At 35.6% G+C, this 26,954-nt stretch overlaps 1 protein-coding gene across 2 annotated transcripts; it reads left to right on the top strand.

Annotated features, from left to right (window-relative positions):
* The first annotated feature begins 513 nt into the window (after positions 1 to 513).
* LOC129271255 (sia-alpha-2,3-Gal-beta-1,4-GlcNAc-R:alpha 2,8-sialyltransferase-like) lies at positions 514 to 21,618 on the top strand. Of its 2 annotated transcripts, XM_064106418.1 has the most exons (9): positions 514 to 719; positions 1,245 to 1,477; positions 2,832 to 2,987; positions 5,336 to 5,461; positions 10,200 to 10,353; positions 14,945 to 15,063; positions 15,715 to 15,804; positions 17,937 to 18,172; positions 21,095 to 21,618. In XM_064106418.1, the coding sequence occupies exons 1-9, from the start codon at positions 639 to 641 to the stop codon at positions 21,325 to 21,327; spliced, it is 1,428 nt and encodes a 475-aa protein (XP_063962488.1). In that variant the 5' UTR covers positions 514 to 638; the 3' UTR covers positions 21,328 to 21,618. The 2 variants fall into 2 exon arrangements, with proteins under 2 accessions (XP_063962488.1, XP_063962489.1); XM_064106419.1 differs by lacking the exon at positions 2,832 to 2,987 and having other exon boundaries at positions 590 to 719; positions 21,095 to 21,415.
* The last annotated feature ends 5,336 nt before the right edge of the window (positions 21,619 to 26,954 follow it).

The raw sequence follows: 26,954 nt of genomic DNA, 5'->3' as shown, positions 1-26,954 counted from the left end.
TCTAGCAGACGACGCTCAGCCTTAGCAACGACTGTGTAGAAGTGTAGTCGCGGTACAGGGCACACATGAGTATTACAGACCCCCATTGACTCACGTGTTAAATCATAGCTCATCAAAAAATCATCAAAAATCAATCCCTCGATAGATTTTGCTTTAAATCTCTGACATTAGTCACAATTAACTGTACATTAAGACCTGATATGTTAATCGGGTACTTGCCCGGCTCAATCAAAAGTTAAGTGGCCTGAAATAAGACTAACCATAATTTCGCCAAGTTCATCGCAAGAAAAACCCGAACTGCATTGTGGGTAATAATAATTAAAATGAAATACAAAAATGCAGTCTAGCCTCCCCAAAGGCCTTAATTATGAAAGAGTATGAACATGACATTGTTTCTATCATTTATATTTTGATATACAAACATTTTGTCAATTTTTAATGAATTATTTTAATCAATAAAGTCATGTGATCTTTACTTACGCCTGTCCGACATGCTTTGCGCGCGGTTGAATTACTCTCATGTGCCCTTAAAGGCGAACTAGGTAATATTTTCATCCGCTCCAAACAATGGACAAAATGGGCGAATAATGAAATCACAGCGGACGGATGCTCGATGGATCTAGGCGTATGAAACACGTATGCAAAGAGTACACAACGGATACATAATGTTTTCCAACGGATGGCAAGATTATTTTCCGTCTTACATCCTCTCTGCATCCGTAAGTGCAGTGGAATTGTTCCTGTGAGAAATATAATCGGATTTCTATTTGGTGGTATGCTGATTAGAAAATAAGCGTTCCATAGCAAGAGTAAGAATTCAAGGGTTGAATAAATGACTCTGGAAGGAATGAACTTTAGGGGTAGTGCAATTGTATTTGTGTTTGTACACTCTAAAAAACGAAGAGCTAATTTAGCTCTTAAAGAGCGTGTATAGTGACTGCACTTCGGAGTGCTGATTTGTCTAGTTCAAATTTGAACGAGAAAAATCAGCACTGGTAGTGCAGTCACTATACGCGCTCTTTAAGAGCTAAATTAGCTCTTTGTAGCTCTTCGTTTTTTAGAGTGTACGTTTGTAATGATAACCCTTTCAAATCAAATCAAATATGTAAACAATATAGATTTGATCTCCCTATATCCTGGGATTCACCGTGACCAATAGCGTAATGTGTCGAGTGGTACAGCAGTATAGTGCGCTTAATGCTTGATTAAAACATATCTGATCATTTTTTTCTTGTTCGATTCAGTTCTTGCAACGCACGATGTATGATGCTCGCAGTATTACATTTACCAGAAAAAAGGTTTTCTGTTTCCTTCTTGTCCTGGCTACCTCTGTATGTTGCGGCCTGATGACGTCACAGATGACATCATTCAGATCGCCTACATACCTGTGGAATCCATCTAGTACATCGGCAAACCTCTTGCTAAGAGAAAAACATCACAGCATAGCAATGGATGGGAACGGAGTGCAGATAAATTGGTAAGTTAACTGATAATGGAAACATTTAAATGAGACATGCAACTGACCACAAAAGCTTATTAAAGGTCAAGTCCACCCCAGATAAATGTTGAATTGAATGAAGAGACAAATCAATCTAGCAAAATGCTGAAAATTTCATAAAAATCGGATATAAAATAAGAAATTTATGGCATTTTTAAGTTTAGCTTATTTTTCACGAAACAGTGATATGCACAACTCAGTGACATGCAAATGAGAGAGTCGATGATGTCACTCACTCACTATTTCTTTTGTTTTTTATTGTTTGAATTATAAAATTTTTCATTTTGTACAGATTTGACAATAAGGACCAACTTCATTGAACTTTATAGTATTAAACAATGCTATTTCCACATGTTCAAGAGGAATTAATCGTTTCACTTGACAATGAGGAGTAAATTAGAATATTTCAAATAATAAAATACAAAAGAAATGAGTGGATGACGTCATCAGTCTCATCATTTGCATACTGACCAGGATGTGCATATAACTGTTTTGTGAAATTAAGCGAAACTTTAAAATGTCATAACTTTCTTATTTTACATCTGATTTTGATGATATTTTCAGTGTTATGCTTGTTGGATTTTTCTCTTTTTATTCAAATCAACTTGTGTTGGGGTGGACTTGTCCTTTAAATTAAAAAATGAATTGAAATAAGCTCACACTGTCGAATTCGGATGTAAAATAAGAAGTTACCATAAAGACACTTTACTTAATATCACTATTGGCCTTTTAATATTTCAGCAGATGTGTAATAATTAGCTTAATTGAATAAGTCTACGCCTATGCATGTTTTAACAGAAAAATGGCGCAATATGAATGCTGTGGATCATCATCATGCTCATCCTGGTCGATATGCAAATGAGAGAACCAATTACGCAACCCAATCCCAATATCTTTTGTATCTTGTCTTAAGAAAATGTGAAATATTTACATTATTCATATGAAACACACGTTCTATTCTTCCCTAAACACATAGGATTGCCAATGATTTAACCTACATGTATTGTAATTTGATGAAGTTTCCTTATTGTCAAACCGGCAAAGATTGAAATATTGTATCCAATGGAAAATAGTGAGTGTCATTGTTGACTCTTTTTGCATATTAATTTAATGTGTTTCGCTCCCTCGCTTTCAACTTTCTTATTTTTCTTTTAACGCGTCTGGCAGTTTAATGTCCAATGATTGCATTCATTGTAAGGAATTGTGAACAGAAAGTAATTCAAAATTGAAATGATCATAGGCAGATCAGGGATAGGCCAGGGTGAGGGGGGGGGGGGCAGGGGTTTGCAAAGAAGTTTTACTATTCAGACTTGTTATATTTTGTCAAATACAGTTCATGCCTTCATGCCGACCTACCTCCATTGTCTGATGCCGTACAATTGAATGGACAGAACATCACCACAAATAACCAGACAACAGCGAACAACCAGACAACAGAGAAAAATAAAATAGAGAGTCATCGTCTTATTCCGAAAAAGGGAAAAACCATGTAAGCATTATCATGGCTGATCGCTGAACGGTTAGATATAAATGGGGGTGTTTTCTATGACATCGAGATGGGTTCAATTAAAACAGAAACACAATGTTTTTTTAGAAGGTTTTCTCGAAAATCCATCAGAAAATAACAGATTTTTGACTTTGCTAATTTTTAACTTTTTATGCCATTCGAGCAGCCTTAGAAGTAGTTGCATACATTCAAAATATTACCATTTACATGGTATATGACTGATATGATATTTTTTTTAAAGATGTATGAAGTAATAATGTGCCTAATCAAATATTCATGCCCTAATTATTTTCATTTTTAATTGCATTCTATTGAAGTTATATTACATGACACAAATGGGAGCTGCTTGAATATGACGTTATGTATAAAATCATACTTGGTATTATTTGAAGGATCTTCGCCCCACGATCTTTGTGTTTTTATTGTTTTACTTTTAAATTTAAACAGACGTCAGGTTGGACATTGATTACTTATGTAAGCGTAAATCTAGTCGAACCAAAACACATTCGAATCATTATAATTTGACTACTGAAGAATCAATATTCATTTAGTCAAGTATTTACAAATACTATTTACTTTCAGTCGAATGTATCTGCACAAAATGGTTTCTCATGGCAACCAAGGTTTCAAAGACCAGTTTGTTAAAGGGATGGTCCAGACTGGATATATTTATATCTCAACAAATAGAGTAAAATTCACAAAGCAAAATGCTGTAAATTTGATCAAAATCGGATAACAAATAACGAAGTTATTGAATTTTAAAGATTTGCATTATTCCGGTGAAACAGTTATAGGCATGCCTTTATGAATATTCATTAGGTGGGCTGATGATGTCATATTCCCACTTGTCCTTTTGTATTTTATTATATGAAATTAGTGTTTTTTCTTCAAAATTTGTCTACCAAGAACTAAAACAATTGGATTGACAACGGATTTAGTGCATTAGTTATTTATTGCCGCAACTTATTTCATCATAATGGGGACACATCATTTACACACGTATGAAAGAATGAAACATTTATTATTTCATGTAATAACATAAGAAAAGGGAAAGTGGGGATGTGAAATCATCAGCCCACCAAATGAATATTCATGACGATGTGCATATGACTGTTTTCACAAAACATTGATAAACTTTAAGATTCAATAACTTCGTTATTTGTTATCTGATTTTGATAAAATTTTCAGCATTTTGCTATGTGAATTTTACTCTATTTATTTAGATATAAATATTTTCTGACCATTTCGGACCATCCCTTTAAATTGCTCGCTTTTGGGGGTTGATAACCAATTCGGTGTCGATTCTCCATGTCAGGTACACCGGAATCAATTCTGGACAAGGTGCATTGTGGTAAATCTGAGATGCCTGATTATTTTTATTGTTTTCACAGTTACTGTCACAACGTTATTCCACACCGATACAAACAATAATGTTATTTTCAATGACCGATGACATACCATCCATAGATTTGGGGCGATTTCGTTGGTGTTTTTCCAACAAACATTTGTCTCTTTAAAAAACATAATATAAACTTAAGTGGTATTGATTTATTCAATACCAAATTATGCATCACTTTTTGTTCTAAGGCTTTATATTGTTTGAGAGAGAGACCATTTATTTTCTGCTAATTTTTCCCCATTCCAGCAGCCTTTAACGGACGGCAGTGGCTTACCTAGGATTTTCCACAGTGGGGGGGGGGGGGCAAATTCGTCTGCCAAAAAGTTTGACAAGCAAAAAAAAAAAAAAAAAAAAAAAAAAAGATCTTCAAGACTCGTCGAGGGGGGCAGGGATATGTCCCTTGCATGGGTTGTGACTCGTCAGGGGGGGGGGGTAGTCTACCCCCTCTGCCCCCCCCGTAGGTACGCTAGTAACGGACGGTGTTGGTCCGTTTAATCTCGCTTCAAACGACTGAAACTTAGTTTAAAAGGTACGCTCACTATACGTTTCTTCGCAATAAAAAAAAATCAAGTATGAGGGCCTTTTCAGAGCCTTATACACCTGACAATATGCACTTTCACAACTACTGAAAACTTGAATCTACTTTGAAACTACTTTTATGCTCCCCTAGCTACCACTGACAAAAGAAATAACCTTTGAGTTTCTGTGTATTCCCATCTGTCTGAACCTGATTTACGTCAGATCACTGACACCAGTGCACATGTGATACACATTTCACTCATGTCATAATTTTCTTTTTACAACCATTATCAGTTTTCAGTCTCAGTGTAATGGGTTTTATTTTTTTCTGTTGATTCAAATAAACTTCGTGTTTTGATGTACTTAGCCTGTAAAAATATATGTTCTCTCTCTCTCTCTCTCTCTTTGCTAGTATGAATAATTCTCTGACGGGTCTTTTATGGAACTTTAAAGAAGAACGAGATCAGCAGCTTTTTCTTTTCGAGAACTTACTACGTCAGCAATGGAAAGCCAATTCAACCAGGACAGCAATTCTAAGGTGTGTATAAACTCAGTCAGACCTCTGATTGACAAGGTGCTTTGAAAGGACCCCTTTTCACGGGACTGTTCATTTTGCAGTGCACAGTGGCGTACCTTGCATATTTCGTCAGGGGGGGGGGGGCAAACGACAAGGATGAGCAAGGTGGGGGAGGGGGGTAGTAGGCATGGACGTATAGGCACAATTTTCTCAAAGGGGGCTGATAATCATTGCCCAAATATCAATTTCACAGTTTTTAATTTTCGAGCGAGCGAAGCGAGCGAACATTTTTTTCAATTATTATTTAGCCTTTTTACATGATGTGAAACGTGCAGAAATTATACATTCGGTCATAAAATAACCAATACACGAGGATATTTGGGCACCTCGCAGTACTCGTTGCCCTGCATTTTGCAGCCCCCCCCCCCCCCCCCATACACGTTTGGATGTGTAGGTCTGGAAGTGGCACTGAAGGTGGGAAAGGTTATCCAGGGGGTGCCCGAAAACAGTTGGGATCTTGCTACTACTAATATTTGCTATCGGGCGATTGCACTTTATTGTCGAAATTAATTCTTTTTTGGTATATCATTCCAGAAATGAAATGTATTGGATCGTGATCGATATATTTCTAATCAAGTGGTAATTGCAATGTTTATATTAAAATACTTGTTTTATTCCTCTTTGAAGGTGTTTACATTATGTTCCCAATTCTGCTCACTTGGAGACGTTATAAAAGAGGTACTTGACATTGAAATCAGTTGTATTTATGTATTGATTTGCATTTGTTTTATTTCCATATACACAGTTTAAAAAAATGCATCCATTCACTCATAAAAAAAATATGAACGTGAAAATACATGCGACAGTAATATGATATATCACTCGATATTGGGAAAAACACTCACTCACTGGCATGAATGTCAGAAGGTTGAGGGAATTGAAATTGGTGAAAGATAGATAGGCGGACGAAGGAATCGGGTACATAGGATAGAAAGGGGGGACGGTAATAACCAGAAGAATTTGTAAGCAGGGGTATAGCTAGGCCTTTTCCAGTGGGGGTGGAGGACCTTGATTACCGACAGATATCAGTACCGATTACCGACGTCTGACGACCAATACTCATCTATATCCAACCAAGGGGCAGATCCAGGATTTTCAAGGGGGACATTTTTGTTTACAAAAGCCAAGCCCCAGCCCCCAAAAGTCTTCACTTTCCCTGGTACGTGCCTAACAATTTACACTAAAATAATTTAAAAATAATAATTGCGAGCGCAAAGCCCGAGCTGATTTTTTTTCTAAAAATTTAGACCTAAGATTATACATTTGTGCAATTTAAAAATTTTGATATTCCTAACTTGACACTAGACATTCTTAGCAGTTTTACAGGATGGGTATCTAAACAGTCGTGCGGGCGCGAAGCGCGAGCTAAAACTTTTGATATTCCGACTTAAGAACTGGATATTCTAAGAACTGTTAGTAACAATGAACAAATTGGTTTCTAATTGAAAAATTTATTGATGCGAGTGCGAAGAGCGAGCTGGAAATTTGAGATATCCCCCCCCCTTAAAAAGTGGACATTCTAAGCACCTTGTTTTTTTTTATATAAAGAAGATGGTAGTTAAAAACAATTAATTTGTGTGAGCGCGAAGCGCGAGCTGTAATTATTTAGATGTTTCGACCTGAAAACTTTACATTCTTAGCACTTCATTTAATTATGAACAGGATGGAATTTTATGCGAGTGCGAAGCTCGAGCTGAAATTTTTGATATTGCAACCTAAGAACTTGATATTCTAAGCACTTTCTGTAACCGTGAACAAATTGGTTTCTAATGATATATTTTTGATATTTTTTATTCTGACCTGAAAACCGGACATTCTATGCACTTCATTTAACTATGAACAGGATGGATATACCTAAACAGTTATAACCAAGAAACCAATTCGTATATCATTAGAAACCAATTGTTATGTGAGCACGAAGTGCGAGCTGAATTTTTTTATATTCCGGCCTAAGAACTGGATATTATAAGCACGTTTTGTAACCGTAAACAAATTGGTATCCAACTAAAAAATTGATGCGAACGCGTAGCGCGAGCGAAATCTTTATTATTATAATTATATTACCTAAAAGTCGTTCTCTACATTTGTCCTGTCCCTGGTCAGCCCAGACCGTCCTCACTATCGGTACAGAGAGCTATAAAAGTTGCATTGCGTAAAAATCACAATTTACCAATAAAAGTGTACACTTTAATTGACATTTACCGACAAAGATGGTGGAACTAAAAACCGAATCAGTTGGAACAGCCCCGTGTGCCCGACAGTTTATCATTTTTTCCCGACAGTCTGCAGTCCATTTTTGTTTTACCTTTCGCTTAAACTCTTTTTTTTTTCCCTTCCCCCTTTTTTCTCTTTCCTTTTTCCTCTTTTCTTTCCCTTTTTCGCTTCCTAGTTTTTGCTTGTGACTCGTCAGGGGCAGTCTGCCCCCCTTAGGTACGCTAGTGGCAGTGCACCAATACCTCGTCGACGTGTCTATATTTACGACGAATGTGAGCAATTTGTCACGATAGATAGTTTCTAAAAAAATGTCAGTCTGAAGGATGTATCAATCAATTATATGTGTGTGTATATATATATAAATATAAATATCGATAATATGCCTTGGTCTCGTATGATCGAGGTGCAGCATCGTAATATGATATAAGTGTGACTTTGACAAAAGAGAAAGGCTGCAAGACGTAGCATATTGTCCAACTCCTTTATTAGGCCAAGCTTTCAACCGCACCAGACACTTTCACACAACACGCACCTACCAAACCCTTCCCATCCTCATTTCAAGCCCTGAGGAAGACCGGTTACACGGTCGAAAGCTTGGCCTAATAAAGGAGTTGGACAATATTGCTACGTCTTGCAGCCTCTCTCTTTTGTCAAAGTCACACTTTTATATATATATATATGGTAAAGCAGTGATCACAAATGTTATCTCAAAGTTTGATGCGTATCATTATAAACGTCTCATTTACAATGCACCATCTACATGTATCTAAATTTAGTAAATTATTCTGAGGCGCAGATGGATAGAAAGAAGTAAACGGAGTATATAAGCAATTAAAAGAAAACACAATATATCAAGTCACGTACGGACGAGATTTCCTTGCCTAAGAGTTAGATATGCCGTTTTGTTTTGTCATGCACCTACTACTCTGACGAGTATGTCCATGGTTTTGTTAATGGTGGCACCCAGCGCTTAATTTGTGTGCTATGGAAGTTTCAACGTCAAATGTGCCATCTCATGTAAAGAAATGGCTTTCTTCGTATTCATGAATTCCTGGCTCCACCGATGTATAAAATGCATACGGATTTTTTTTTTCTTCTTAACACACGTTTTTTAAATATTTTATTATGGCGCCATAAAGCTTGGATGTGGGGGCTTTAGTTGATGGCTTTCTTTGTATCCAAGCAACGGCCTACGTCTTCACTAATCCTGCATGATATTAATATTTTTACGATAAAAAGTGTTCAGTCGTATCCTTCGAGAAAGGTGTGTAGCTGAATAATCAGGAAATGTTAAGTTTTGCAATTCTTCGTGGTATCTTTATTTCTATATCAAATGTTTGCTTTGTACAAATTTAGAGGAATTACTGTTTAAGTATGTCGGTAAGAAAACTAAGCGCCTTTGAATCCATCTGTTGATTCATAGTATTTAAGGCATGGGCTTTCCAAGTCAAGGCCCCGATCCAATGTCTAAATCTTTTAAATTGTATTTAACCAGAAAAAATTGAAGGGGGGTGGTAATTAGCTAGAACAAATCTGCACAGATTGAAGGTTGGTCACTACACAATACAATTTACAATGGCCGTTCTATATAGGAACAACTGCTACCATAATGTGGTGCATGTTGTTACTGGTTTAATGTTGGTCTTCATATTCCTTCTACTAACGATTCTGTGATATGAAAAAAAAAATGATTAAAATATAGAAGACAATGATGATAATATGCCTGGACTGATGGAATTACATTTGTACCCTATAACTTTTAGAAATAGAAATGAACCTATGCAAAGCAGTAAGAATGAAATACAAAAAAATATATTGGCTAGTGTCTTGATTAGAATTATGTTTATCTCGATCTAAACAGGTAGCCATGTCAACTTCGAAATTGAGATACAAGATGAATCTGACATTGGTTTGAGTTTACCATCTTTATCAGTTTCACTACTGGCATGAATATAATCAGTGATTTAAGACCAAAGGATGTGTACAATATTTACCGTCATGAAATGAAATGATTCAGCACATCATATTCAACGTTATATTTGACCATTTACCATATGCTATTATTACGTCAGTTACTCTTACAATGTTTCATCTTCAAGACGATTGGAAGACAAGACAAGCAATACAAAAAAAAAAAAATCGGTTGGACACTGCTCACCTAATTGTTAATTTTGCCATACCACTCAATGACTTGAGAGGGGTAATTTATATCCCTGCAATGAAATACAATTAATAATGGCGTCCAAGGGGCTTGCAACGTTCACTCACACAACGTCACAGCGCGCTATCACTACACGCTATGATTACTTTCGTAAAAGCGCGTCCTCTGATCTAAGTGTAGGGTCTACATGTTGTGATCCTTCTTCTTCTTCTTCTTCATTTTTACCAAAATCAAAAAGGCCACTGAGCCCTGACAAAGGGAAGACCGAACAGTCCCGTGAACATTCTTAAGATTATCATCCGTCTTTTTAATATTTTTCTATAGGCAAGAGCTCGCAAATTATCGCTCAGAACTTGAAGACAAATCGAAAATTATTCTGCATCAAAAGAATGTTAAAATTGGACAAGCTATGAAGTTCGTCTTTCAAGGAAAGGAGAAAAAAATGACAAGGGATGTTTACAACAAGTACCTTCCAAAGGTGAGTTAATTTTCTAAATTTGATCATTAATTTTGAACACTTTGTTGACACACATCAAACATTTATCCGATTTTTTTTCAATTGTGTATATGCCGTTTTCTGTTCTCGTATGCACATAATACATGTCGTGTATTGCACATGTATATACTCGTTATTAGTATATTGCACATGTACATGTCGCCTATCGAAACATATATCGGAGGGAATCTAAATTAATTTTCAATAAGGGAGAAACCCATGGTACTTGATTAGCAGAGCAGCCAACCTTAATTGTGAAATATCCTACTCTTTATTTTTTTTATCATATTTTCAAGCCTAAAATACTAATGTTTTAAATGATTTTGAAAAACATACCAAAACATAATTCTTACATGTTTCAAAGATCCCATTTTTAGAGGAAAAATCCTCTTCAATGGTTTTTCCCCTAGAATATCCTACTAAATAGGATAAAATCTTAATTGGCATACAGCTCCGCATAATAATGATGGAACATTCCGCGTAACAATACGAACTATATATTTTTTAATGTCATGAACAACAATGACATGTAAAAAAAATTGTATATAGTTTTCAGCTAGATGACCTTACTCTCTAGCAAAATAAGATGAATTACTTGTACAGCCATATGCGCAGATGAATGGTGATATGCGTACTTGCGTTTCACAAGTCCACACAATACAATTTCTAAGTCCACCTCCTCCTGACAATGGATTCGATACTTGCTCCCTCCCCTGCATCCGCGCCTGCCCAACCAAGCACACTTTTAAAAACGTTCAGATGACAGAGCTTGCGCAAATCAAAGTCCTCTCGTGGCTGAATTCATGTCCCTGCAAAATTTCGTAAATTGTGAGACTTTCTTTCTCAAATCTCAAGTAAAATTGATTATTTTTGTGCCATAGAAAAGATTACACTCACAATTCACACAAGCACAAGAAACTAAGGCGTGCCATTGGTTGTGGTTTTAATCTCATCCATAATTATAACACATAACAAGTATAATCACCAACATAATTCCCTTACCAGTATGGGAATATGCTTAATAATCTTGGCGGTTACAACATGAATAAGTTGGTTGTTGTGAGACGATATTTTGAATACATATTAGTACAATTCTTAAATCTGAAAATCACCATCCTAAGTTCAATGTTATAACTTTATATAATGGGTATACCACTTAATTAGAGTGGACGGCTTCAGCATAACTACTTGGAAGGACCCGGGTATATTTTATCCGATAATTCAATCACAATTTACTAAAGCGTCCGCACCCAAGCGTCCGCACATGTATCCCTACCCGGGGTGCATAATGACGCAAACAATTCCTCTCTGCATAGGGTGCCCACCTCTACAGACGAGGAAACATTCAAAGGGCACAACACTAATAACACTGCCCAAACAAAATTCCTCTCCACATATGATAGGGTGTCAACCTATATGGACGAGGAAACAATCAAGGGCACAACATGAAATAAATGGTGCATAATTAAGACGCAATGGCCAATACATCCGATCTCAAATAATTGAAAACAATACACCTTCCTGCTGAGGTATGGTGAAGCCGGCCAAAGTAACGTAAGATAGGCACAGGGGCTCAAAAATTGTACAATTTACCGCCACACGGGCAATGCCCGCCGCCACTGTGCATATCGCTTCGTCGCTCACATATTATTGTCTGTGAATCCTGTGAAGCGCGTTATTTCCCATGCCAGATGAAATGGGCTTCAGTATGTTTCTACCATATATATCCAGAATGAAAGAAAGGAAGAACCCTTTCGTGTATTCGTGTATTGAAGACGAATACCTGGTTGAGACTAAATAAGACAAGCCTAAGGATCTACCAACTAACATCTTAGCTGCATAAAAACAACATTCTCTATGTGTGCGAGAGAAAATTCGCACAACTGAATAGATAAACAGATCCAACAAAATATCATGAAAGTGGGAAGAATTACTCATTACTCTTAGTTTCTTCACTAGCATTGAGAAAAAGAAAAGAAAAAAAGAAAAAATATATATATATGTATATATAATATATATGATAAATGATAAAAATATAAAATAACAATCAAAGATCGACACATGTAGCATTAAGAAAAACAACTAAACCAGAATAAGAACACCTAAACGTGTTACCACAAATTAAACATGCCCATGACTAAATAAAGTTTTCAGCTTAACTGCCACTGTGCCGTTCCGCCGTTTCCAATAATAATCCGGACCTTTCGTTGGAGAATGCGAACGCTAATTTACGACGTTAGTTGATTTTGGAAGAGACTTTTTGGGCCCGTCGTCGTGGTCGTAAAACTCTGACCTTTCCTGAGGTGTGCGAAAGGTGGCAAATATCCGTCTAATAAGAGGGCGTCAGTAGCTGAAAGATCTACCCAGACCATGGATTTAGTTCACTCAGATATACGTCGTTGCATAGAAGCATAACGAAGTGTAGTTCATGAACCTTCTGAGCTGCAGCATGATATCGAACCACCATGTCCAATCGATGAGGGCCTTTTGCCAATTAAGGGACAGCCCCCTATATCGATATTATCGCAAAGGTATATGCTAGAGCTTGGGAAGGGCCGATGATCCGTCACATACGCCCTGGGTGTTTCTTAATACCATTCTTCTTCAATTGCTGCACCTCGTTCGTCCTCAGGTCATTGGAATCGGCCGTTTCCGCCATCGAAAAACCGCCTCATCACTGGCATTGATTAACAGAACAAGCGTTCTCAACAAAACCACAAATCAAAATGATTATATTCTCTCACTTAACTCATACAGAATGCAAGTAAAGGCTTCTTTCCCACGCCTCTGAAGCGCGGTAACTTCCTGAGGAATTATATTTTGTAAACATTGCGCAGTACAATGGGCGGCCGCTTTATACGGAGCGCCGCTAATCTTGCTCGCGGCACCTTTGTGTGCGGTTTCGTTTGATCTACGTGATCGCAAGTACTTATCACATGCCGCTATAAGAACTGCCGCTTCGCGCGACTACCGCGCGAGAAAACGTGCAAATTGCGACTGTAAATCATTTGAGCGATTAAACACCGCTAAAATTTATTAAATGTTACTCTTTTATATTAGTTACAGTGTATTTCTTTTGAATAGAATATACTGATAAATGAGTGAATTTTCTGCCTGAAAAGATGACTCAAAAATCATTTTCTTCCCCTGTTTTCACTTGCAAATTTTGAAAAATCTTGTGATTTGGGCACAAACATTGTATCATCAGAAAGCTTAAACTCTCTACTTTCATACAATGGCACTTTTGATATGTGACACCTTTTAGAAGGGTCAGCAGCCAGCTTTTCCATCAAGATGCCAGATGAGATTTCTAAAATTTCTGAGTAACATAAAATCCAGAGTTCTGATTGGCTGAATAATGTTTTCAAAACAATAGGCATGACAGGAGAAAGAGATTGCCACATGGCGATTGTGACCTTGCAGAGGCCCAGTGTGGGGAACATTGGAATTCGCGTGAGTGTGTTGTCTCGATGACCAATCAGAGCGCAGTATTCTTGTTTTTGAGCTGCTAATTTACTTGGCCTATGAAAAGCTGGCTGCTGACCAATCTAGAACACCTCTTCTTATAAAAATTATATCATATCATAGCTTAGATCTTCAGCTTTATCATAATTTAAACATCATTTGGGCTCAAACAGAAATTAAGTAGAAAAACAACAACTTTGTTCCATAAAAATAATTATTTTCTTTCATGTTTTAGATCAGCAGTTTCACCTATATTACACAATATTTTTAAAATCCAAACACATGAACTAAAAGAATGACATTTCTTCTTTATAAAAATACCAAAAACATGAAATTTGGTCAATATTTAGAGCAGCAATGGTCGAATACAAAGAGGTGTTTTCGTCCGCACCAATCTCATTAGCAATGCAAAAACACTCTAGTCATGATATCACTTGGATAAACCATGGAAGATACACGAAGCTATACTTTTTTAGGGCTTGCATGGCTTGCCGACTGACTGGTATCCATCTACAAGACGATATAGAATATTAAGGCGACTTAGCAACTTCAAATATATACCGTGTGTATAAAAACAAAAGCAGGCACTAAAAAAAAATCCCCTGAATTTATATGAAAATATTTTGAAAGTGATTTGTTCACGTTTCGTTAACGTTTAGGGTCTATTTGATGAGATTGTATCACCAGTAGTATGAATATTTCATGCTTGACTGCGCATGAGCAACTTTTATAGAATGTGTAAAACTTGACTTGCGCACATAATACTCTGCACTGGAGTTTAGAAAAATGACACTTACATTTTCATTATGCTATAACATGAAGTGTTTTATTCTCCTTTTCATGATTCTTTCATGTAGCGCAATGTTCTTTTTGGTTATTTCAGATAAAATGAATTATTCAACATTAATAAATGATACATAATCAAATATTTACATTATACGGGAAAAGGAATGAAATTGTGTTTTTTATACACACGGTATAGGCCTATATAGCCTTCGTGAAGTATATGGCATTTTAAAGCTTCGGTATATATCATGCTTATTCAACTTCTCATTTCCTCTCTCGTATCTTGTCCATGTAATTTGAAATGACTCAAACGAAATTTCAGAGCGATCCCCTAGCCCCACAGGTAGGCAGATATTCTTCGTGTGCAGTTATCGGAAACAGCGGTTCAATGCTGAACAGCCACTGTGGTCAACAGATCGATAAACACGACTACGTGTTTAGGTATGTATTGTATTTCAGACATCATATAAGCTCAGCTCTTGATTCGATCGAATCACAAATCATTTGTACGGACCGATTTTGTCAAAAGTTCGGTTGTGTCCATAGACTCCATGTGTCGTGCAACCAACACTGCCTTGCAAATTTGAATAGTGTTGAATACTTTAGGAGACCAGATGGTCTAATTAGATACAATTTTATAACAGACCCTTTCGTTTACAAATTCATAAAGTGAACTCCATTAAAGGTAAGCAATGTATAAAGTTTCACTGCTTCCATTATCTGGAATAGACTTCCTATCCACATCTATTCATGTTCTTCAGTACAAACTAATAAACCTATGTATTTTCTCAGTCATTTCCCCTCCATGATTATTATATTGTAAGCACTTAGAGAGTAAATTTTACTATGAGGTCATGTTATATTGTTAAAGCACATTGAGCATTTAAAAAAAACCGCTATATAAACGTATGTATGTATGTATGTACATATGTATGTATGTGTGTGTGTATGTACGTATGTGTGTGTGTATGTATGCTTGTATGTATGTATCATATTAAAAGGTTAACTACGAGCATTTTATTCATGTCTTTTTTCATTTATTGGTATAAGCCTAAGAGTAATCAGCCTTGTTTCTGTGTGTGTGTCTTTTAGGTGCAACCTGGCCCCTCTAGCCCCCTTCAAGGAAGATGCTGGAAGCAAGAGTAATTTTACTACTATGAACCCTAGCATGCTTTTTCGAAAGTAAGGAAACTTTTTAACCCAATGAACATCACAAGACGCTATATGTCCTTTGTTTATCAACAATGAATTTGATTCTTATAAGAGTAGGCCTATGATTATGCAAGTTGACTATTCATTTCTTTATGAAGTTAACCCCCATTCTTCTCCCCTCGTCTTATCTGTTTGTCTTTCTGTAGAAAATACATTTCATTTTTTTCTAAAATCATGATATTTGAGTGTTTTATTAATTTTCACGGTCAACATAGTGTTACGATATTGAAAACCAAACAAAACTTATAAAAAAAATTGATTAGATTATTTTTGCTTCTTAATTATTTGCACAGAATAAACAAGATAAAATGATAATCTTACATATCTTAAAGAGTCAGTTATGAGCTATTCAAAATGATATATCATATATCCAAGTTGGCTGGCAAATGTTCTTTAAATCAAAGTCCACAATGCTGTGGATGATGAAATTGATGTTGACACACGATGAATAATAAGTCACTGTAACGAGTTGAAATGTCCGTGAAGACGAAGTTGATGATGATAATCAGTCAATTTCATCAATACATGGGTTGAAAAATGTTCTGTAGAACAGGTTGATGATCTCGATGAATACTGACAATTCCTCGCTCAAAATAACTGCAAACACTTCATTGATGGTGTGCAAATAATTCCACAGAAGATAAATGTCGTATTCCAGTTGGAAATAAACTATGCTCTGACATTAAGTCTTGTACGAAACTCTGAGTTCTGATCTGATATGGTGATGATGTAGAAATTGCCAAGGAGAATGTTCTTTTCAAAGACAATACTAGATACTTCCAGAATTGAGGAAATGTGTATATATATATATATATATATATATAAATGTGTAAAGTTATACATGTACAACAGCTTTGGCAACTCTTTTTATTTAAATATTGTAAAGAAATTGATGAAGAGAACAATGGTAGGCGTAGCTTAAATCAAGGTTCCCCAGAACCTATCTCCAAAGGGTAGATAGCTCTGGGGAACCTTGATTTAAGCTACGCCTACCATTGTTCTCTTCATCAATTTCTTTACAATATATATATATATATATATATTTCCTCAATTTTGGAAGCATCTAGTATTGTTTTAGAAAAGAACATTCTCCTTCTTTAGAAGACTCTTGAATGACCTCAGTAAAATTAACAATGTTAACAAAATAGCTTTAATCCTATATTGTCCTTTTCCTCTGCCGCCAGCAGGCCCTATTGTCTACCAAGAAACATTGTAAATTATACAAATAGCAATCATTACTCTGCCTAATACCTACATACCGAAGCTTCACTAAGACATTATGGAATGTTCTTATTACGCAATGAACTTCCTTACAGAAAAAAAACCTAACTGGATGAATGTAATTTCTCTACAATTTTTTTTTGTAGATAACAATAGCAACAACAACAACAAAAACAATCATTAAAAGTTTGCAATGCTGTAAGTCAAATGTAAATTGCATAATGATGATTAATGATAATAATGAAAATGGTAATAAGAATAACGATTTATTTCCAATTCGTCTAATGCCAATTCGTCCAATTGCCAACTCGACTACTAGCATTTGGTCTACCATCAGTTCGTCCACTCACCACATGTTCTACTTTCATTTAGTATAATGTCATTCCATCTAATAACCAGTTGGTCCAATAGCCATTTAGTCCATATAGGCTACCATTTGGTCTAATTGGACTAAGTGTTAAATTGTGCAAAATGAATGAAAATGGAATGGATATTAAACCAACTGGTTATGAGACGAAATGGTCATAGACGAAATGATGATTGGACCAAATGGTTAATGGACCATGTGGTTGTTAGACGAAATGTTGATGGACGGAACGGCATTAGACTAAATGAAAGTAGACCATGTGCTGAGTGGACGAGTTGGCAGTAGACGAATTTGCAATTTACCATAATAAGAACTTTTTTTTTTAAATTACACCTCCGCCTCCCAATCTCTTTGTTTCACCACCTTCCAATTACTTACTACCTTGCTTACTTACAACTATACCAACTCACTGAATTAAACCAATGATCTAAATAATAATGAATGAATGATACTTGTTTTCACCATCCTTAATGATTACAATGATATCTCTCGTTTGTTCTGTCCATTCTTACAGTTTCCAAAGCTTGAAAAATGCAGAAAGCCTAAAGAAATACCAGGAAGCTATCTCGCAGTATGAGGGTTGTTTATGGGTTCCTTGTTATGGCTTCTCTGGACTTCTCTCCGTAGCTTTCAGCGCTATTGCCAAGTTCAATAAACCCAAACCTAAGATGGTATGCGGAAACCCAGGACACCAGAAATCTGTTGTTGAATTCTGGAGGGAGAGGGAACTTAATCAAAGACTATCAACAGGTATGGTAGAGAGAGATGAGAGAAAGATAGAGTGAAGGAGAGAGAGAGAGTTAATATTTCTTTTGCCAACTCTCCTTTTCTCCTCCCCTTTCCTCTCTATCTTAATAAGAGATGAAATGAAGAGGGAGGGGGAGAGAGAGTTAATATTTCTTTGCTAACTCTCTCTTTCTCCTCCCCCTCTATCTTTATAAGAGATGAGAGGAGGAAAGTGGGAAGGAGAGAGAGTTTGTGCTTTTGACTAAGATTAGACAAATCTAGAGGAAAAAAATGAATTTTAAGGCATTAGCATTCATGTTGGGTGAAGTAAGGAACCAATTTTAGGGGGAGGTGTTAGGCATTCTATTGTTTTACAGGGATCATTGACGTGATTGATTTGCTATACAAGTTCAAGTTCATGTTTATTTTAACCAATCAAAACAAGAGACATATTACACAAAAATGAGAATACATGATAGGTTTGGGACCCCATGGAAGCAGAGCTTGTGAGAGGGGCCCCTTATAAAGTACATTACAATAATAATGAGATGAAAAAATATTTACAATGATCATCTAGAGAGTAAATAAGAAAATACATACAAACACACACGCACACACACACACACACACACAAATTGTTTATCAAGAATCAATTTAAGATATTTTGTAATCTTTCAAATAAATATTTTCGACATGAATTTTTAAATATAGGCAGTGTTGGACTGGATCTAAAGCTTTGTGGTAACTTATTCCATTCTTTTGTACAAGCTATCACAAAAGAATTCAAAGCAGTATTTGTTCTTGTAAGTGGTTGGTGGATAAGATTTTTTTGCCGTGTATTGTACAAATGGACATTTGAGTTAACAATAAATGCATCTTTAAAAAATGAACAGTTTTGAGAGGATTGTGATTTGTATATAAATATCAAACAATTGAAGGAGACTAAATCATCAAGAGGCAAAATCTTCAATTGCAGAAATAAAGGAATACTTGGACATCTGTAATTCGAATATGTTATGAGCCTCATAACTTTCTTCTGAAGAACTAGCAGTTTGTTTAGATGGTTCCTATATGTATTTCCCCATGCAACATTACAATAATTTAAGTGTGGCATAATAATAGCATTGTAAAGAGTTACTAAGGTCTGTTGAGGTAGAGAGAAACGTAACTTATAAATGACACCAACACTCCTTTATACCTTAGTACAAACATAACTGAGGTGATTTTTCCACGATAAGTGATCATCAACTACAATTCCCCAAAACCTTACATCTTGACTTCGATTGATCCGATGGCCTCCTATTGATAACGGATTAGTATCTTCAGGGACTCTTTTACCCCTTGTTCTAAAGACAACATATTGAGTTTTACTAGCATTTAATAAAAGCTTGTTACAGCAAAACCATTTAAATATATTTTTAATTTCATTGTTAGTTGAGAATATGAGAGTTTGCATATCTTTGTGATGGGAAAGTAAGCAAGTGTCATCTGCGAATAGTGAATAAGTAAGCAATTTCGATTAATTTATAATGTCATTAACATAAATCAAGAACAACAAGGGACCCAGAACCGAGCCGCGGTGTACACCACATTTTACCTCCTTATATTGTGATTTAACTCCATTAATCATTACATGCTGACATCTATTCGTTAAGTAATTTTTAAACCAACTTAAGGCTACCCCACGAACACCATAATGCTCAAGTTTGTACAATAATATATCATGATCGATAGTATCAAATGCTTTCGATTAATCTAGAAACACACCAATACAAAATTTTCCACTATCAATTGCACTTATAACGGTATTTACTAAATTCAAGACACCCATACTTGTGGAGAAATTCTTTCGAAAGCCAAATTGTTGTGGTATCATGATGTTATGAAGTTGAAGGAAATCATCCATTATTTTATACACTATTTTCTCAAGAATTTTTGAGAATATGGGTAACAACGCAATAGGTCTGTAATTTACAATGCATTTACGATCATTCTTTTTAAATACTGGGACTACTTTAGCTATTTTTGTTTGTTACTTGGCCTAATATTTGCGATGGAGCTTGTAGCGACCGATTTTCTTTGTGGTCGATTTTTTTTTTTTTTTTTTTTTTTTTTTTTTTTTTTGGGGGGGGCTTCAGAGGTTTTCTATTATTATTTATTTCTCTTGTTTTTTTTTTTTTTTGGGGGGGGGGGAGGGCTTCAGTCCACAAAGCTCCCCCCTTAACTGCGACTGGGTATATTCATCTTCAAGTTATATGCAGTCTAATGTAATTATACGGTTTCAATAACTATATAAATGTTCTGCTTCAATAACGTACATCAGATGACTATTCATACAGGGTATCCAATGCTGCAACTTTTAATAGTTCGTTACACGGAAAATGTGTATGTATGAATGTTTAGGCCTACAATGTTAAAGGTCAAGTCCACGACAGAAAAATATTGATTTGAATAAATAGAGAAAAATCAAACTAGCATAACGCTGAAAATTTTCATCAAAATCTAATTTAAAATAAACATGTCATTTTAAAGTTTCGCTTGTTTTTTTTACAAAACAGTGATATGCACAAATCTGTGACATGCAAATGAGACAGTCGATGAGTCCCTCACATTTTTTTTTATTGCTTGAATTGAACAATATTTCATTTTTTACAGATCTGACAATAGGGACAAACTTGACTGAACCATTTAAACAATGGTAATTCCACTTGTTCAGGGAAGAATTAATCGTTGTTTTAATTGACAATGAGGAGAAAATATTTCATATTTCAGATAATAAAATACATACTCATGACATTTCGTCTGTTTTCTTGTTTAATTTACCTACTTTAAATCATTTTTGCATCTAGCACCCCTTGAAGAATCACAGGAACTCACATTTACATTCGTTGTAAAAATGAAATTTGATATAAATATAAATAAATGCTGCATTTGTTTTTGCCACAGGCTTTTATTTAGTGACGACTGCTCTGCAACTCTGTGACGAGGTACAACTCTACGGGTTTTGGCCTTTCTCCTTCCGGTATAGCAACAACAAGACAGATGTGCCTTACCATTACTTTGATGATCAGTCTGTATCTGATGCAAATTCGGTGCATTCGATGGACAAGGAATTTAGCCTTCTTGTACAGCTCCATACTCTTGGCATATTACATATGAATGTTGGACCATGTAGCTAGCAAATCAATTGTTTTTTGTGTGTGCAAAATGTGATAGTTGAAGTGTACCACTCTCTAACAGCAAAATCCTTGCTATTATATATAAAATGATCGTCTTAGTGCTTTACTTTTCATGATAATGGTAAATATCATTTACGTCATGCGATAGGGTTCATGGAACATTCACAATGCGTAGATATGACAGCGGAAATGGGCAGGATGCATTATTAGGGGCCATAGTTTTATTGTCTCACCTGCAAAGCAGAATGAGACTATAGTCGCCGCTTTTCCGACGGCGGCGTCAACACCAAATCGTAAACGAAGGTTAAGTTTTTGAAATGACAGCATAACTTAGAAAGTATATGGATCTAGTTCATGAAACTTGGCCATGATGTTAATCAAGTATTATTAAAGATTCTGCCAGAGTTTCAGTTCACATGACCAAGGTCAAAGGTCATTTAGGGTCAATGAACTTAGACTATGATGGGGGAATCAACATCAAAATCTTAACCTAAAATATATGGACCTAGTTCATGAAACTTGGACATAGGGTTAATCAAGTATTACTGAACATCCTGCTTGAGTTTCACGTCACATGACCAAGGTCAAAGGTCATTTAGGGTCAATGAACTTTGGCAAAATTTGGGGTATCTGTTGAATTACCATCATAACTTTGAAAGTTTATGGATCTGATTCATGAAACTTGAACATAATAGTACTCAAGTATCACTAAACATCCTGTGTAAGTTTCAGGTCACATGATTAAGGTCAAATGTCATTTAGGGTAAATGAACTTTGGCCAAATTTGGGGTATCGGTTGAATTACCATCATAACTTTGAAAGTTTATGGATCTGATTCATGAAACTTGGACATAAGAGTAATTAAGTATCACTGAATATCCTGTGCGCATTTCATGTCACATGACCGAGATCAAAGGTCAATGAACTTTGGCCAAATTTGGGGTATCTGTTGAATTACCATCATAACTTTGAAAGTTTATAGATCGGATTCATGAAACTAGGACATAAGAGTAATCGAGTATCACTAAACATCCTGTGCGAGTTTCAGGTCACATGATCAAGGTCAAAGGTCATGTAACGTCAATGAACTTTGGCCAAGTTGGGGGTATTTGTTGAATTACCATAATAACTTTGAAAGTTTATTGTTCTAGTTCAGAAAACTTGGACATAAGCGTAATCAAGTATTACTGAACATCCTGTGCGAGTTTCAGGTCACATTACCAACGTCAAAGGTCAATGAACTTTGGCCATGTGGGGGTATCTGTTGACTTACCATCGTAACTTTGATAGTTTATGGATCTGATTCATGAAACTTGGACATAAGAGTAATCAAGTACCTTTGAACATCCCGTCCGAGTTTCAGGTCATATGACCAAGGTGGCCATGTTGGGGGTATTTGTTGAATTACCATCATATCTCTGTAAGTATATTGGTCTAGTACATAAAACGTTTACATGTAACTAACCAAGTATCACTGAACATCTTGCGCGAGTTTCAGGTCACATGACCACGTTCAAAGGTCAATGGACTTTGGCCATTTTGGGGCTATTTGTTGAATTACCATCATAACTCTTTAAGTATATTGGTCTAGTTCATAAAACTTTGACATAAGAGTCATCAAGTATCACTGTACATCTCATGCGAGTTTCAGGTCACATGACCAAAGTCAAAGGTCATTTAAGGTCATTGACCTTTGGCCATTTTAGAGGTAATTTTTAGACTGCTGTCGTAACTTTCAAAGTTTACAGATATAGTGTATAAAATGTGGATATAGGGGTAATCACGTATCACTGACAAGTTTTAGGTCACACGATCAAGGTCAAATGTAAATGAACGTAGTATTGTATCATTATATGAATGGTCTTTTTTGTGAATAATTATTGAAATGGTGTTTTTCAAAGTCAGTACTGCTGCTATATTGAATTGCGTGATGCAGGTGAGACAGCCAGAGGCATTCCACTTGTTTCATTAAAACTCTTTCAGACCGGAAATTTTTATGCAAATTTCCTGATGCTGTCCCAAAATCCCGTAAGACAAATGAACTTGGGGAGGGGTTTCTGCCATAGCTTGTAAATGTGCGTCGCTAGGTGCCAGGAGAGACCCCCCTACATTTTGATCATTATCTATTTATGTATATACATACACACATTATAATATACATATATATAAATATATATATATTTTTTTTTTCTTCATAAAATTCATGTCTGGGAAGTGCTCCCGGAAACGGCGATGATTTTTTACCCCCTTTAAGTTAGCAAGTTTTTTTTATGCAAGTGTTTCCAGAAAATGTGAGTGACCTTTCACCTTTTTTTTTTTTGGGGGGGGGGCTGTCCTTCCTGACGAAATTTCCAGCAATGCTACTGTCAAGGTTCACGATTTTAGTGACGGCACGCTAAATCCATATAGTTGACCTTTTTTAACCAAAGCATTGACAGTCCCGATAAAGACCGAATTTCTCAAGTTTTCATAATTTTAGCTTAGAGTATGCATAACAAAATGTTTTTGTCTTGTATTTGCCCCCCCCCCCCCCCCGGTGCATTATATTTGAGTTTATTATTTTCCGTAAGCCTGCAATAAGGTTTGGGCAAATACTCCTTTGTTATGGTCCATCTGCTTCGGTTAAGAATGTGTTCAATCCATGCAATCGTTTGAACACAACCTCGATTGCGTATACCGTGTGAGTAAAAAGAAAAAATGGCGCCTCACAAATCCCCAATTTAAGAAAAAAATGTGTCATGAAAGCTTTATCATTATAATGGCTGGAAAGAGTACCTTCTCCCAAATAATGTGATACAATATTCACCGAATATGTGTTTAAGCTTGGATGATCAGTAGGTATTCTTTACAGGGATATAAATTGTGATTTGGGCCAAAGTACATGTGTAATGCATAACTGCAATGAATGAACCCCAGATGCCAATGATGTCATAATCCTACATGAATTATAAACATTTGCCCATTCCTTTCCAATGAAATTAACTTTAAAAAATGATATTAAAAGTGTTTATTAAACAATTATTATGTAAATTACTGGAACAAAGGTTTTGAAAAGGATTTTAACGCTCTTTTGAAATGTATGATTATGACATCATCGACATCTGACTTTATTCTGCAGTCATGCCTTTGCCGCAAACCAACATTTACATCTCTGCAAAGAATACCTCCTGATCATCCAAGCGTTAGCACATATACCACATAAATATGGTATCAAATTATTTGGGAGAACATACTCTTTCAGGCCATGAATAATGACTATATGTTCATTCCATATGCCCCCCACTTAAAGGAGAATGAAACCCTTGAAACCAGCTGAATCCATATCAAAGAGAAAAATCAAAGAAACATATTGTCGAAAGTTTGAGGAAGATTGAATGAATAATAAGAAAGCTATGAGCATTTGAATATTGAGATCACTAATGCCATGTAGATCCTCCCATTGGCAATGCGACCAAGATCTGTGATGTCACACACGTACAACTCCCTCATTACTTTAGTACTTATTTCACTTATATTCTCACTTTTATAGAGTCTATCACAAGGTGAGGTGTTCTCTTTATGAGAGGACAAGTACAGAGGTTTCACAACATTATATCATTGATGAATCGTTTGTCATATGATTAGAATGAGCAAAAAGAAATGTTTTGGGGTATATTTTCAGTGTCCAAAAGGGGAGAGTTGTTCATCTGTGACATCATAGATCTTGGTCGCATTGCCAATGGGAGGATCTCCATAGCATTAGTGATCTCGACATTCAAATGCTCATAACTCTTCTATTGCTAGTCCTATTTTACTCAAACTTTTGTTGATCTTATTCTTTGATTTTTCTGCTTTCACAGAAGCTAACTTGCTCCAAGAGTTTCATTCTCCTTTAAAGGTCAAGTCCACCTCAGAAAAATGTTGATTTAAATTGATAGAGAAAAATCAGACAAGCATAATGCTGAAAATTTCATCAAAAACGGATGTAAAAAAAGAAAGTTATGACATTTTAAAGTTTCGCTTATTTTTCACATAATAGTTACATGCACAATTTAGTCGCATGCAAACGAGAGAATCCATGATGTCACTCACTATTTCTTTTGTTTTTTATTGTTTGAATTATACAATATTTCATTTTTTTACAGATTTGACAATAAGGACCAACTTGACTGAACCATAAAATGCTAAACAATGGTAATTCCACATGACCAGGGAGAAATACAACTTTGTTCCACAGGACAATGCGGAGAAAATTGGAATATTTAGTATTTCATATAATGAAATACAAAAGAAATAGTGAGTGAGTGAGTGATGTCATCAGTTCCTTCATTTGCATACCAACCGGTATGTGCATACAACTGTTTTGTGAAATTAAGCGAAACCTAAAAATATAACTTTATTTTACATCCGATTTTGATGAATTTTTTTAGCATTACACTAGTTGGAGTTTTCTCTTTTTATTCAAATAAACTTTTTGTTGGGGCGGACTTGTCCTTTAAATTGGGGATTTGTGAGGTGTCATTTTTTTTACTCACACAGTATATATATGTATCGTATAATGTTTTGTTATGTCGGTACAACTTGTCTTTCAACAAGTAATAAATGTACAGATATCATTTTTTTTGTAAATTATTTAAAGACAATGACCGGTATACTATTGGACATCTCTTCTGATAACCTTTTCTGTTTTTGCATTTTGACAAACATAAGTGAAGACTGCCCTCTCCGTTATATTTTGCGCAAGGAGCGAAAACACAAAAGTGAAAGAAGGAGAAGAAGAAGACGAAGAAGGAGGAGGAGACGATATATACGGAAAAAACGGTTCTAAAAAGGATTAATTTGTTTCAAATGATTGTTTTTACATTGATCAATGAGTCAAATAGCTTACAAGTCATTTATAATAAATTGCCAGTGTTTTTGTTTATTTTATTATCACGTGTATTAAATCTAGAAAGATAAACTTCCATTTCGAAATAATTTGCATTATGGCTGAAAGAATTGCGTCGGCACTTTTTTTCTAACGCAGTGTAATCAATGTTTTGTATGTTCTGTATCTATGCTTTTGATCACGACACTAACAATGATGTTGGTGTCTCGTGTAATCGTTCAACGTGAGTTATGCATTACCGATCATGTGATGCCTCAATTTCTGTCTTGTTTTGACAAAGACAAATTTTTCTATCACCAATCGAAATTGGACAATTTATTAGCATTGTATTTGGATGCTTTGATCAAAATCAGATATGATAGCAACACCATAATATTCCAATCATTAATTAAATATTATACTGTATTGATATAAACAGTCTAATAGTTCTATACACAGTGTGGAGGTTTCCATGTCGGTCATTAGTTTGTCATTAAAACATTTAACGATGGTATATTTTACAGAACTATTGCGCGTTGACAATATCATCTTGGAAATGTTTGTGTGTTTTTTAATGGAGATTTTTCATATGTAACTGAATAAGTCGCATTGCATGACGGTTAAATTGTCACTCTTTCCCCGAATGCGACATTTTGTCAAATTAAACAATTAGAACATTTGCTATCTGCTTTGTACAAAATCTAGATATTGATATGTTAATGGTAATCAGGAAAATAATGTAATCAATAAAAACTCTTCAGAATATTTGCCTTATAGCACG

The sequence above is a fragment of the Lytechinus pictus genome, chromosome 11, assembly GCF_037042905.1.
Source record: "Lytechinus pictus isolate F3 Inbred chromosome 11, Lp3.0, whole genome shotgun sequence".
NCBI lineage: Eukaryota > Metazoa > Echinodermata > Echinoidea > Temnopleuroida > Toxopneustidae > Lytechinus > Lytechinus pictus.
The sequence above is the reverse complement of the archived record's forward strand: the minus strand, read 5'-3'. Positions and strand labels throughout refer to the sequence as shown.